We start from the raw sequence: 13847 nt of genomic DNA, 5'->3' as shown, positions 1-13847 counted from the left end.
AAGGAAGGATGGTGGACATGTATTTGTGTGATCAGCAACCTTTCCTTTGTAGAAGTTTGGGGGAAGGTCATGTGAAAGGCAGGGATAGGCTCCTTCATAGGCGGGGACGAGACGAGTGGCCCGTGGTTGCCACGTCCAGCGCTGCAGGGCAGCGAGGCCTCCTGGAAGAGGGACGGCCTGGTGTAACAGAACACACACGACTCTGACATCCCGAACGCGGGCGACCAGGAGGGCCTCTGTTCTGCAGAACAAAGGGCCTAGGCTTTCGCCCACATGATTTTTATTAAGGAAGGTGATGAGATTATTATTAATGGGCTTAATGAAGGTGACAAGATTCGTGGGCAGGGACCCATAGGCAATGATGAGATCATCTTCTCTAGTGATATCGACGGGGGTGTCCTTAGGACACAGTGCAGCTGTTTATAGAAGATGGTTAATGCATAAGTCCTTTATCTGGTCTTTGAAGGAGACGCTGTACTTTAGAATTCTGCCTCCACACTTATTTGCCCTCTGGGGAGTTCGGCTCTTCCACGGGCTCCAACACGTGGTAAGAGGTGATGAAGCGGCTAATCGAGTCACTGTCGTGGTCTCCGGGGAACGCCTGCCCACTGAGGGGGAAGCCCTGGAACTAGTGAGGAAAGGCCATCGGGCTGGGGCTTCCACTTGGAGAAGGAAGCCTCTGTTCTCTCCAGAGGCCATAGCCAGTGAGGCCGAGGTCACCTTCCCTTGTGGAGCAGATGGGCTGCCATTTCGAAACTGTTGTTATGAAAATAAGAAAGTGTGTACGCCCCGCTGGGGGCGGGGGGCAGGAAGGGGAGGAGGGCCACCCCACTCTTGCTTGTTAGGGGCCCAGCATCTCACCTGGACCTGCCAGCCCTACTCCGCATGCTTTGGTCCCATGCTTCCCTCACACCCACCAGCCCTGTCTACGAGGCAGAGCTGGTGACCAAGTTAGACCAATCAGAAACGTGTCCCCCAGATCTTGAATCTGCAGTTACACAAGGCGAAGGCGACCACAGCGGAGGCCTCCCACAGCACTGTTCAAAGACCAGGCCGTGCTCTCCTGCTTGGAGGCCAGAGCCACCTTGGGTCCTTTATTTCTCAAGCCCGGAAGCTCACCATTTCCATTTGATTCAGGGAAAGACCCAGAGCCCTTCCAAAGAACCAAGCCGCTACCTGAATGGCCTATGATTTACACAGGGCACTTACTGATGGATGACCTTCTTGGTGCCAGGCGCTCTGCCAGATGTCTCACTTCTCAGCCTTGTGTAAAGAAACGGTACCAGGTCGCTCACATCCCTCAGACACACCTGAGTGCTCCAGCGGCTTGGCTCTACATCCGAGCTGAGGCGTTGGTGTAGACACCCGGAAGCCCCCTGAACCTGCAGGCGACGAGTACAGAGGTGTGTGTCTCGCCTCATCCCCCAGCCTCCCCCAGGGGTTTGCGTCTGTATCGCCCCCTGCGGTAGATCCTGGCTTCCCAGAACACCCTTTGCTGGCGGCCGCCCTCTCCCTGGATCATTCTCCCTTCCTCACCTGCCAAAGTGAAATACGCGCTCCTTGTTTCTGGGGCAGCTCCTGGGAGAAGGTGGACAGAACCAGGGGCCGCGGGGATGTGGCTCAGAGTCTGGCGGGTATCTGATGCTCTGTAAATTCAAATCCACCCATCTGAGGGGCGAGACCGTGGAGGCAGAGGAGGCGGGGATCACCCTGCTGGTAGTTGGGAAGGGCAGGGTGGCAACTGGAATCTACCCTGCATGACAACCCCCGTGAGTCGCCTAGACGGGTTCTCAACCTGCCCTGCTGCCACTTCGAGCTGGAGGGTTCTTTGCTGGGGGGTCGTCCCAGTTAACGTAGAATGATGGGCAGCACCTGCTTCTAGGCACCGGATGCAAATAGCACCCTCCCCAATCACGACAAGCAAACATGGCCAAACGCCCCTGGGAGGAGGGGAGGATCCCCCTTTGCTGAGGACCACTAGCCGAGGGCGCCAAGTCCAGCTGGGGGAAAGCGCAGCGGTATCTCAGAGTCCGCGGATGGAGAAAGGCCGAGCCGAGGCACGTCCGTGGCCTTCTCCTTGACCCCGCAGAGGCCTCTGATCCAATCTTGCCATCTTCTGACTCCAAATCTGGCCCATGTTCCATCATCCCTGCGACCAACTGTTCCGCTGCTCTGCCTGTTACAAAGTTCTTTCCTATTGTGCCCAAATCCGCCTCCTGGGAGCTTACTCATCAGCCCGGCCCGCAGAGCCCGCCGAGCGCTAACCCCTCCCCGTGGGATGGCATTCCAACAATGTGACAGCCACTCCTGTGTCCCCCACCCTCCAGATGGACAACCACTAACGCCACGCGCTGCAGACACACAGCTAACAGTTGTCAGTCGGGGGCGTTCTAACTTCTAGGCTCTTTCTTAGACTGTTGAACTAGAATTTCCAGGGGCCTGGAGTCTGCCTGCTTTAAGGTTTCTAAGGAATTCCGAGGTAGCCTGTCTCTAGTCCAGTATTTAGGAACCTCGGATTCACTCATGCCAGGTCCAGGCAGTAGAGTTCTGACTTATTTCCTAAAGCAGCGACCGAAAGGATGGTTTTTGAAGAAAGTCTGAAAAGGAAACCCTTAAAACAATAGAACATTCCACAGGAGGTCAAAGAGATACACATTGCTATCCACTTTAATTTTCAGTCAAATAGCTTTTATAAGCTTTATCCAAAAAAAGCCTAGAAGTTGACACCCAGAAATGTTGGTCAGGCTTCCTTCCTCAGAGAGTGGATGCAAGGAGGGAGAATCGAGACATTTTTCTCCGGAGTTTCCGGAGTTCCCGTTGTGGCGCAGTGGTTAACGAATCCGACTAGGAACCACAAAGTTGCGAGTTTGATCCCTGGCCTTGCTCAGTGGGTTAAGGATCTGGCGTTGCCGTGAGCTGTGGTGTAGGTTGCAGACGCGGCTCGGATCCTGCATTGCTATGGGTCTGGTGTGGGCCAGCGGCTACAGCTCCGATTCGACCCCTAGCCTGGGAACCTCCACATGCTGCGGGAGCAGCCCTAGAAAAGGCAAAAAAAACCAAAACAGAACATTTTTCCTCTTTGTCCTTTTCTCCATTTTAAAGCATACGGAATGAATGTAGGTGTGTGTAAACACACACACATGTATCCATATGAACTGCAATCTGTTGCTAGAGTTCTGGGTGAAACTGTCCTGCCGACCATCTGTCCGCTGTTTCTCATAAGGATGACGACGACCAGCAGAAAGGAGTCAGAAGCGCAGGACACCGTCACAGGACTGGACCGCTGGGGGAATAAGAAAGCATTCGAATGGCAGATTTGGAAAAGACTCCAGGCCACCTCTCTTCATTTCAAGGAGTGGGAAAGAAGATAGTCCCGGGGCCACAGCAGGTCCAGGTGAAGATCTGGAGTTAAATACCAACTCTCCTCACAGTAGCCGAGACATTGGAACAACCTAGATGTCCATCCACAGATGACTGGACTAAGAAGTGTGGTACATGTACAAGACAGAATACTACTGAGCCATAAAAAGGAGCAAAACAATGCCATTTGCAGGCTTGGATGCAACTAGAGTTTAAAAAACTAAAAAAAGTAAGTCAGAGAGAGAAAGACAGATACCTTATGATATCACTTACATGTGGAATCTCAAATATGGCACAAATGAACTTACCTACCAAACAGAAACAGACTCGCAGACGTGGAGAGCAGACTTGTGGTTGCCAAGGGGGAGGGGGAGGGAGAGGGATGGCCTGGGAGTTTGGGGCTAGTAGATGCAAACTATTACCTTTAGAATGGATGAGCAATGAGGTCCTGCTGTACAGCACAGGGAACTCTATCCAGTCTCTTGGATAGACCATGATGGAAGATAGTATAAGAAAGGAAATGTAGGTATATGAATGACTGGGTCACTTTGCTGCACAGCAGAAGTGGGCACAACATTGTAAATCAACTATACTCTAATTTAAAAAAAGACACAGAGTTAAAAGAAATGAACTAAAAAAAAGAAAAAAGAAAAAAAAAGACAGCAGAGAAGAGAGCCCCAAAGTTGGGTTTTAAAAAAAAGGCTCTTATATCTGCTCAGGCTAAATCACTCCCTCAGCTCACTGGGTAAGCATGGTCCCTCATCAGTGTAAAGGATTATTTAATTCTCGTTTGCCTAAGGCTTTAATTTACACGCCTATACTCTATTTTATCGGTTTCAAGACTTCCCAAATGAGCATCCAATTTTCCTTCGTTTTTAACTGCCCCTCATTTCAACTGAGTCCATTACAACGGCTGGCTTTTTTTCCTGGGTGGCATTTTCTGGTTTCCTGTTCACTGCTGCCCAACTAAATACCCCATATGTGACTTTAAGCCCTTGACTCACATTGCCTCTGTGGATAGATAGACCTTCTCTGGTCCTCTTCTCCGGAGAGTCTTACGTTATTTCTGGCTGCTAGCATCAGGGTCCAGGGCAGAGTCCACGGCGGGCATGCCCTTGCCTTCGGCCACAGGAGTTGCGCTAATGAACACAGTGTGTCAGTCTGTACAAAACCCCAGGTATCCACCCCGCTTCCCTTTAGAGTAGAAGAAGTTTACATTTCAACCACATCACAGCCACTGGCTGTCAAAGAGGACAACCTCTGTTCTGCTGGAGCGATTTTCTGGATCTACTGAGAGCGATTTCATTTCATGTCACAAGAATGGGGTGTGTGTGTGTGTGTGTGCGTGTGTGTAAGAGAGAAAATTGAGAATTGAGAAGGAGATAGAGAGAGAGGAACTTCTAGCAAAGTAGCGTGTGTCTGGCTACTGGTGGGTAATGCTACTCTAAATAACTTGAACTTCCACTGGCTGGCCTTTGGTCATAAAATGCTAAGCCTTTCAGGTGCAGATCTATATAAAACATTGAGGGTTAGAGGGTGCACAGGGATCTCCAATCTCTTCTGCCACCCAAGGTAAAGATAGGTTTTAAACTAACAATTTGGAATTACTTTGAGACTACTAAGGAGGAGTCATTCTCAGAACTTCCCAGTTCTTTGCTAAATACTAACCTCTGATACAGATCATGCGCTGTGCTTGCTAACAGTCGTCGACACTAGACCGATGACTGTAGTTACTGTCTAAGTAGCTCTGGGGAAAAAACTAGTTTCTCACGTCGGCTCTAATGATGGGGGAGGGAGTCATTTCATTTCACAAGGAAAAGTACTACGTGTCATTGAACTGAAAACAGTTCTCCTTTCCTTGTGTGCAAAATGAAGAAATGTCTCACACGGAATTCAGAGTCCCAGGGTGTTGGGGGGGTGTCCCGAGTGCTGTATAACCTGACGACTGACTGGCTTTGGAGATGAAAATAACAATTGCTACTGTATGGTGATTAATTTTGTATTGATACTGTGTTATGAGAGGCTCTGTCTGCATGGCTTAATTCTCTTAATTCCTACAATGGTGAGGGAGGAGTCACCTTATCTATGTGTTCGACAAAGACTGCACATGGCAGAGCCAAGATTCAAACGGGGGGACCCCTCACCACCGGGCTGAGGGGTCTGCCCCGAAGATGCCCGAGGTGCTCACAACCCATCAGCTGTTGTTTAGGGAACAACGAACTTCCTGGTTGGGGCCAAGTTGAAAAGGAGCAACTAAGTATCTGCAGAACAAACTTCTTGAGTTGGCGCATTGGGATAAATATTTGATTTTAGAGCCAGTGAAAATGCTACCTGACTTTCAGGGCAACCTCCTTTGTTTGAAATCCTGTTGCGTGTTCATGTGGGGGGCATGCAACCCTCCAGGCATGGAGTCGTTAGTCCTGCTGTGGCTGGTGTGGCAGGCTGCTCTCCCCATGTGGCTGAAACAACATGAGACAACTCTGATGTGTAAAAACAAATAAGGAAAACTATTTGCATTTTGTTTAAACAACAACAACAAAAAAGACTAGTAATTCTGGGGCAAACTCAGCCAGGAAACCCACAGCTGAAGCAGCAAACTCAAGCTGGTCCTGCTTCATGGTCAAGAATGTCGATTGTGCAGCTGGACCTCCTGGATCTGACTCCTGGCTCTGCCATTGGCCGGCTGCGTCTCCTGGGCTGCTTTTGAATCTCTCTGTGCCTGAATTTCTCTCATCTGAGAAGAGGCATAATAATAGCATCTACTTCATAGGGTTTGTTGTGAGGATTAGACGAATCAATACACGAAAAGCATGAGAACGGTGCTTGGCAACAACACGCTAAGTCCTGCAGCAATGTCACATGTTACTGCTTTGATGCTGATCAATGATCCCGATAGCTTGGTCCCTTTTTTTCCCCCATCGGCAGACTTTTCCTGTGCTGGACGGATCACTAATCGTCTGTCTCTCGCCGCAGCCCTAGGAGGCAGGCGGGTATTATCCACTCCTTTTTGCTGATGAGGAAATGGCGTAGAGAGAACTGAGTTGCCAAGAGTCAGAGTGGGGAGACGACCAGCCTCCTGGCTCTCAGCCCCCAGCGCTTTCTACTATCTTGCACTAAAACCTTAGAGGAAAAGGGAGCAGCCCTGCATTTGGGCCAAATCCGTGATGTCATTAGCCCTCAGTCCACAAGGTACCCTCAAAGGTATGTGTAGCTGGATCCGACCGTCTTTCTCAAGATTCAGTTCCAAGAGCCCTTGGAAGCGGATTTCAGACCGCAGCAAGGCAAGGCAGTGCCTGTCCTCGGCTTCAGAGGCTCCGCTTTTGCATTTCTCCATGCAGACGGGGGTAGTGTTTCATGGTCTCCCACTTGGCTGCAGGAAACCAGGATGGCAGCTCCGGGTTGCGGGGGGGAGGGGGGCTGCTTTCCTCGCCCAGGGAACTAAGCTGAAAAGCAGGTGTTCTTTCCGGCTCAGCAGATGCTAAGGCGATAAGCTGCACCTTGCAGAGGCTCTGGGATTCAGACCCGGCTGAGCGCCTGGCCAGCTCTCTCCTCCGTGGCGGCCCCGTTATGGACGCGTGTCTGCACCCCGGGCAGCAGCCCCAGCACCTGGAGGAGGGACCGAGCTTCCGGGACAGCAGGGCAGAGGGGGACAAGCAGGCTCTGCGCACAGACGGACCCCTGGAAGGTAACCTCCTTCCTCACCTCCGCACCTTCTCGCTTCTTTTCCTGATGCTGATGGCGTTCGCCAGGGAACCTCAGGGACAAGAATGGCCATTTCCTTCTAACTCTAGATTTTTTTTTCTCCTATCATGAAGCTTAGGAGAAAAATGCCTTTGTGCCAGCACTGAAGGTAATGCGTTTTCATTCTTGACCTATGGAAGACCCGACTTTGTTTTATCCGGGGTCCAAATCTAAGGCAGTTAGGTTTTTATTACCAGAACGTTTAAAAAGAAATGAAATCTAGATTCCTTCCCGCTTTTTGCCAAAAGTATTCCTGGCAGCTGCGTCAGACACTGGGTCCTTGTAAAGCCAAGTGTATCTTCCCATTAGGACGCTGTAACCATTTAGGGTTGTATTTCTGGACAGGGAATCAGTAGTAAATAAATAACATAGCAAATGATGTCATAAGAGCCAAGATACAACAGTCAAAACATTTACGATCCCTGAATGTGGAAAGTCACCTTCCAGCTCTGCTAACCCAGAATGTTATTTATTTTTACTAAACTATTTACATAAAAATGGAACTCTGCCTATCTCGGAAATCTGAGCTCCCTAAAACCTTCAGGTTCCCTAAAACTAGCATAGAAACAGTAAATAAAAATCAAGTGCAGGGAGTTCCCGTCGTAGCACAGGGGAAATGAATCCAACTAGGATCCATGAGGACGCAGGTTTGATCCCTGGCCTTGCTCAGTGGCTTAAGGATCTGACATTGCTGTGAGCTGTGGTGTAGATTGCAGATGCAGCTTGGATCCTGCATTGCTGTGGCTGTGGCATAGGCCAGCAGCCATAGCTCTGATTGGACCCCTAGCCTGGGAACATCCATATGCTGCGGGTATGGCCCCAAAAAACAAAACAAAACAAAAAAAATCAAGTGCAATGAACATAAGTTCCTTTATCTTTATAGCATGGAAAAGGGTCTTATGGGAGAATATTTAAAAGTCCACGTTTCCTCACAATGTTGATTCAGAAAGTATAACCATCAGCTTATTATTTGTCATCGTGTAAAAGGATGAGCCACTTAAAATCAGTGCATCAACTTTTCCTACCATCTGGATAGAAAAATTAGCCTCCAGCTAGTGATTTGTGGGAGGAAGGGGTGAAGGGACAGTCTGAGTGACATCGAGCAGATGGGAAGCGTGCAGGAGCTGACTTGGATCCCTGATGGGGCAGGTGCTCCAGGGATGAGAGGCTTAGAGGGAAGCATCAGCTCATACCTGATGCTTCTGAATTTCAGGAATTTTGCAAGCTCGTTGTTAAACAGGCCATTGTTAAAATTTAAGTTATAAGAACGTACAATGAGATGATTAAGCAAAAGGCAAAGGGATATGAAAAAACTCAGGTAGCAAATACTCACGTGTCGTCACTCACTTATTTTCCTACATTTTATGATGCCTGTGCTCTTGAGGCTGTTAATGGGCATCACATCGGTGGCAGAGACGCCGGTGATGCTGAGCGGCTGCCCTTCTTCCCCAAGGACAGCCTCGGGCCTTTGAAATCACCGTGGTGGAAGCGGTCACGCCAGCACAACCTGGTCTGTTCCTCTGCCTTCTTATTGTCTCTGAAGTCAGCCTCTGGGCCGATGGGAGAAGCCTCTCTGCTGGGCTCACGCTGTTAAATGTCCATAGCTTCCCTGAGAAGGTGGGTGGGGACCAGAGGTCTCCTTCCCTCCCCACAGCCTCTCCGGGGCACCCGAGGGGAAGGGACATCCCAGGACGGACTTCCCGACAGTCACCAGCAGGTCCTCGCTAGCTTGGTGACAGCCAGGTCCCGGAAAGCTCGCCTTTGCGGCCAGGTCAGAGAAGTCTCCTTCCAGGGCTGGAAAACGCTAGATCAGAACCCACAGCCTCCTGCTCATTTACAGACTAGTCAATTCTGGGTCAGAGACCCTTTTGACACTTTTGTAGGACACAGCACGGATGAATTTCTAGAAGAACACAATGAAAGTACGTACACAGATCTACGAAATACAAGCTTTGGTTTCTCGCAATCCGATTCAACACACACGGTCAAGCTGTTGGAAACCTTCTAAGAGCTTCCTTCACATTTCTGTCCTCCCCTTAACACGAACAAAGCGTTTGCAGAGGCTCGGCCCAGACCTGTCCGGGGTGCGTGGAAGTGAGTGATGCCTGAACTCCGACGGGTAGACCCTGATGAGGCTTCGTCAAAGGCCTTGCACGCACCCTCTGCCTCCACCTTGAGCGTGTACTTCTGACTCGAGCCCTTCCGCTGGTCCCTGACGGCGCTTTCCCGCCCTTTCCCGAAGCCCGTGTCCCATCCTTGGTTACACATGTCCCGGGCGCAGCTCAGGCAGCCAAGGCAGGTCTCAGGCAGGTTCCCCCACAGACCCCTCGCTGCCAATGGCTTCTCGCTGTGGGTGCCAGCCTCCCCCCACCCCAGCTTCTGCGTCTGGCCCGTCCCTGCTCCGTGCGCTTAGCATCCTCCTCTGGCCTTTTACTCACTTGTCTTGTCATGCAGAAAGCCCCTGCAAAACCTGTGACATTCTGGGTTCCGGTGACATCAGTCGCCATCAGGTGCCCTTTTCCTCTCATTTTATATGATAGCTGAGAGCCGCTCGAGTGGGTCATGCGTGCAAAGGAGTATTTAAAGGAAGAGTAATTTAATAGCTGGAGCTCATCTGACAACCTCCCCCAGGACTGTGGCTCTGGCTCATCGTTGGGTGACCTGTACCTTTTGAGGGCCAGTTGTAGGAAGGATTTAAGGAGCTCGTCCCAGCCAACATGTGGGAATGTTACTTCAAGACCTAAAAATAGTCGGGTCCACGCTCGCAGAGGTCTTCCTGAGGCAGACGGCTCGCCCCTGCCGTCCTGCCGCTGGCCTCGCTGCCTCCTCCCCTCGAGACACGGGGGTGGGGCGGGGAAGGGTCCACACGGCGCTGTCTTCTCCTAAACAGAGGGCAGGGCCCAGGGCATCCTTCGGCGCTGCGTCCCATGGTCAGAACGTCCCATCGGGATTTACGTCCCTGGCACCCCGCATCATTCCACGCGTGCTCGTCTGCCACTGTCACTCATGCCATCACCCTTGTTGGGGGCACACTGCTCAGCCTCTTCCCGTGTAACTCACCATCCCAAGGGTGTGTCCGCACTGGAGCCACGCGTCAGGAAACCTATTTTATTTTCTGTCCCACAGATTCTCACGAGATACGGCAAGCCCTTCAGAGCCTCCAGAAATTTGTTCCGGCGAATTACGCCAGCTACACCCAGGAGTACTATCGGTTCGCAGGCAAGAAGATTGTCATTCAAGAATCCATAGAGAGTTATGGAGCGGTGGTGTGGCCAGCGGTGAGGGAGCCCTTTCATGATGGTGCCGGGGTCTCTGGGATGAGGACAATCTCGGGCATCCGCGTGGCCCAGGGCTGTGACGCCCTGTGCCTCGCAGGCGGACAGTCCGTTTCTGCGCCCCAGGCGTGCCGCTGGTGAACTTAGATTCTGCAAGTGCCACCTCTCTCCGAGAAGCAATGGTCTCCATGGTGTTTCTTGAAGCATTTTTATCGTAAACTTGAGCATACTGGGAAGTAGGATGAAAAATTCATATTATTAAGAAATAATAAATCTTGCAAGTTTGGCTTCGGCGGCGGCGCCTCTGGGCCAGTCCCTCCAGCCCTTGGAGAGTCTTTTCCCTTTTCCGGTGTGGACAGCCCTGCGGGAATGTTCAGGAAGCAGGGCCTCACTCATGCTCAGGCCTGAGCAGATGGCGCTGGCGTGGGGCCAACACTGAATTTACAGCCAGAGCGCCACCCTGCTGTGGCCGTGGGCACTGTTTCTGCCAGGTGGGGCCAGTGAACCTTGGGGGGCCCAGCACTGTCGTGCTTTCCACACAGAGGTTCTCAGCCTGTGCTTGGATGGGACTCCCTCTGGGATCTTGCTAAAGGCAGATTCTGATTCAGGAGGTCGGGGTGAGAGGGTGGGGGTACTGCGCCTGCGTTTCTGACACACTCCCAGGCCACCCAGACCTTCAGGTCCGGGGGAGTAGCTGTGATCAGAGGCTCTGTAAGAGCCCAGCTGATCTTCCTGTTCCTGGACCCGATCGAGTCTCCTGATTTATTTTACAGGGGCTTTAACAAGCTCCATTGATGCAATGCTCACATTCCCCAGTTCTAACCATGGCACTGCACGACCCCCTCAACAAACTGAAACTGTGACTGTGTTTTTCGGGATTTAACTTGTGGCGGGGAACCGGGTCACTGGTTTTTAACGTTTCAACAGCATCCGGGTGACAACTGTGAATGTTTTTCAGGCTATGGCTTTGTGCCAGTATTTGGAGGAACATGCGGAGGAACTGAATTTCCAAGATGCCAAGATACTTGAAATTGGTGCGGGACCAGGCCTGGTTTCCATCGTGGCCAGTATTCTAGGTTTGTCTGTTTATTCCCAGCTTCGTTTCAAAAGAGGCTTCCTGTGCCGACAATGATGCCTACTGACCATGTAACAGGGTGGTGGGTTAGGAGCCTGGCTGTGATGCCACTCTAGAATCCCCCTCCCCGTGTCCAGAGCTAGAATGGCTACTGTTATCCCAGACATAAGATGACCGTGCCTTAGAGAGGTTAACTGGTTTGTCCAAATTCTAACGGTGTGGTTCTAGAAACTCGTTGTGAACAACTATGCTATATGCTGTCTCTTGCTTTTCATTACACATATTAAAACAAACATTTTGAAGGAAAACGAGTTAATCCAAGATGAAGACAGATTTAGACCTCGAATGCCAGTCGTGAGTCCTGGGCACTGGGCAAGAGTGGGCTACTTCTGCCAAAACTAGTCCAGATCGTCTTCCGTCGAAACCAGTCTGGAAAGATGGTGATCTGCCTCGTGAACCCTTATCACGGGCTTTAAAATGCCTGCAGATTAGTTTCATGCACGCAGTTGGGGGGAGAGTCATACGAAAGAGACCATCCCTCGTGGAAAGAAAACTGGGTGCTGACGCCTCATGTGAGAGAAACCCAAAATCTTCAGAAGGAAAACCGTTACGAATTAGGACAGTAAGCAAATGCTAAGAGCCTTGGGATGTTGAATTACTCCAGAAGCTCCCCAAACTGCACTGCTGTTTACCTAAAAGAACCTTATTTTATTTCAGGGCTCCCCAACCAAAGGTTTTTTGTTTTTGTCCCAAATGAAGGGCATTTGGAAATGTCTGGGAGAATAACTTTTTTTAAAAAAAATTATAGTTCATTTACAATGTACTGGGGCATTTTTGGTTGTCGACCTGGGGGTTGCGGGGGGGTGCCACCTGCATGCGGCAGGTGGAAACCAAGGATGCTGCTGAACATCTTTCAGGGCACAGGGCAGGGTCCACCGCCCGCCAGGATACCAGCCCCTGTGTCCACAGGGGCAAGGTGGGAGGCCCAGGTCCACGCCGCCCCGAGCGCGCAGGTGCCCTGTGGCTGCCCAGATGCTTCCGGGTCATGAGTACAACCTTCTCTTTCTTAGGAGCTCAAGTCACAGCAACAGACTTGCCCGACGTCCTAGGGAACCTTCAATTCAATCTTTTAAGGAACACACTACACCGTGCAGCCCATCTGCCTGAGGTCAAAGCGCTGGCGTGGGGAGAGGGCCTGGAAGACAACTTCCCCAAGGCCTCGCTTTCTTACGACTACGTGCTGGCTTCCGACGTGGTCTACCACCACTACTTCCTGGACAAGCTGCTCACCACCATGGCCTACCTCTGTCAGCCGGGCACCGTGCTGCTCTGGGCAAACAAGTTCAGATTCAGCACCGATTATGAATTTTTGGAAAAATTCAAGCAAGTTTTTGATACAACGCTCTTGGCAGAATTTCCAGAGTCATCTGTCAAGGTTTTCAAAGGAGTGCTGAAATGGGACTAAGTTAAACCAAATGCCTTTCAGAACAGGAGTGTGTCTTTTGAGCAGCATTAGAAATGGCAGTTCAAAGACTTCTAATATAAGACTGCAAAGGTAGGGCATAAAAACAACCTGGATGCCTAACAGACATGCTATTGCAGCAACTCTCTAACCTGCTTAGGATTACCTGCTTAATCGAAATATACACAAAAGAAAAATATGAAAACATAGAAGTAGCTTTGTTGGCTTCCCAGAGTCTCAATGAAGTGCTTGATAAATTTTACAAGACTAAAGTAACCAACAAGTGGATTCCCCCTTGTTATTCCCGCTGGAGAGCATGGTTTTAAACTTGTCAATATACCTTTTTGTCTCATGCATTTTGAAACTGAGCTCGACAGGGTCTGTGGATCTTAACTGGAAGAATCTACTTAGGATAGGTTTTATTTGCAGCAAAGGGAGAGGGTACTGAATAATAGGGCACGGTTAGAGGCTTAATAGTGATTAAAACGGAAAAATACGGCAACAGTGCTGGAATGAGAAAACGGACGATGCCTTGGGGGCCTGGAACCAGTGCTGAGTGCACACTCCGCACCATTGCCAACGCTTCTTTCAGATGCTCTTTGTTTCTACTTGGTTCTTCCAGTCATTTTCAGTGGCTGGTGCAGCCATGGGCCACCATATCCAGAAAGAGGAAAAATGTCCCCGCTTTTAAAAGTTCCATTTTAATCACACAGAAATACAAGTTTTGCTGAGGATGCCTTTTTTTTCTTTTCTTTTTAGGGCCGCGCCTGTGGCATACAGAAGTTCTCAGGCTAGGGGCTGAATCAGAGCTACAGCTGCCAGCCTACACCGCAGCCACAGCATCACTGTGGGATCCGAGCTGTGTCTGTGACCTAACCACAGGTCACAGCAACACCAGATCCTTAACCCACTGAGCGAGGCCAGGGATCCAACC

At 50.5% G+C, this 13847-nt stretch overlaps 1 protein-coding gene and 1 long non-coding RNA gene across 3 annotated transcripts; one reads left to right on the top strand and one right to left on the bottom strand.

The window, feature by feature from the left end:
- Positions 1–208: 208 nt before the first annotated feature.
- Positions 209–3013, bottom strand: LOC146398707 (uncharacterized). The gene is made up of 3 exons (XR_014819872.1): positions 1537–3013; positions 1210–1382; positions 209–756 (listed from the first exon to the last, which is right to left on the bottom strand). It is a non-coding gene; the product is annotated as an uncharacterized LOC146398707 (long non-coding RNA).
- Positions 3014–6539: 3526 nt separating this feature from the next.
- On the top strand, positions 6540–13110 carry METTL21C (methyltransferase 21C, AARS1 lysine). 2 transcript variants are annotated; one of them, XM_084982262.1, is made up of 5 exons: positions 6540–6641; positions 6836–7045; positions 10228–10379; positions 11335–11452; positions 12522–13110. In XM_084982262.1, exons 2-5 carry the CDS (start codon positions 6928–6930, stop codon positions 12914–12916), a joined length of 783 nt encoding a protein of 260 aa, XP_084838388.1. In that variant the 5' UTR covers positions 6540–6641; positions 6836–6927; the 3' UTR covers positions 12917–13110. The 2 variants fall into 2 exon arrangements, with proteins under 2 accessions (XP_084838388.1, XP_005668579.2); XM_005668522.4 differs by lacking the exon at positions 6540–6641 and having other exon boundaries at positions 6798–7045.
- Positions 13111–13847: the final 737 nt, after the last annotated feature.

Source organism: Sus scrofa, chromosome 11, assembly GCF_054392235.1.
Source record: "Sus scrofa isolate SSC_HxYL_T2T_F1_AM1 chromosome 11, Sscrofa_HxYL_maternal_Yorkshire_Landrace_v2.0, whole genome shotgun sequence".
Taxonomy (NCBI): domain Eukaryota; kingdom Metazoa; phylum Chordata; class Mammalia; order Artiodactyla; family Suidae; genus Sus; species Sus scrofa.
This window is presented reverse-complemented; position numbering and strand designations above follow the sequence as displayed.

What these genes read in the sequence shown, in the direction of transcription:
- METTL21C (XM_084982262.1), top strand. Translation starts at nt 6,928, where the DNA reads ATGGACGCGTGTCTGCACCCCGGGCAGCAGCCCCAGCACCTGGAGGAG. An exon ending in GAGCGGTGGTGTGGCCAGCG is followed by an intron (nt 10,380 to 11,334) that starts GTGAGGGAGCCC and finishes AATGTTTTTCAG; the next exon opens with GCTATGGCTTTGTGCCAGTA. An exon ending in CATCGTGGCCAGTATTCTAG is followed by an intron (nt 11,453 to 12,521) that starts GTTTGTCTGTTT and finishes TCTCTTTCTTAG; the next exon opens with GAGCTCAAGTCACAGCAACA.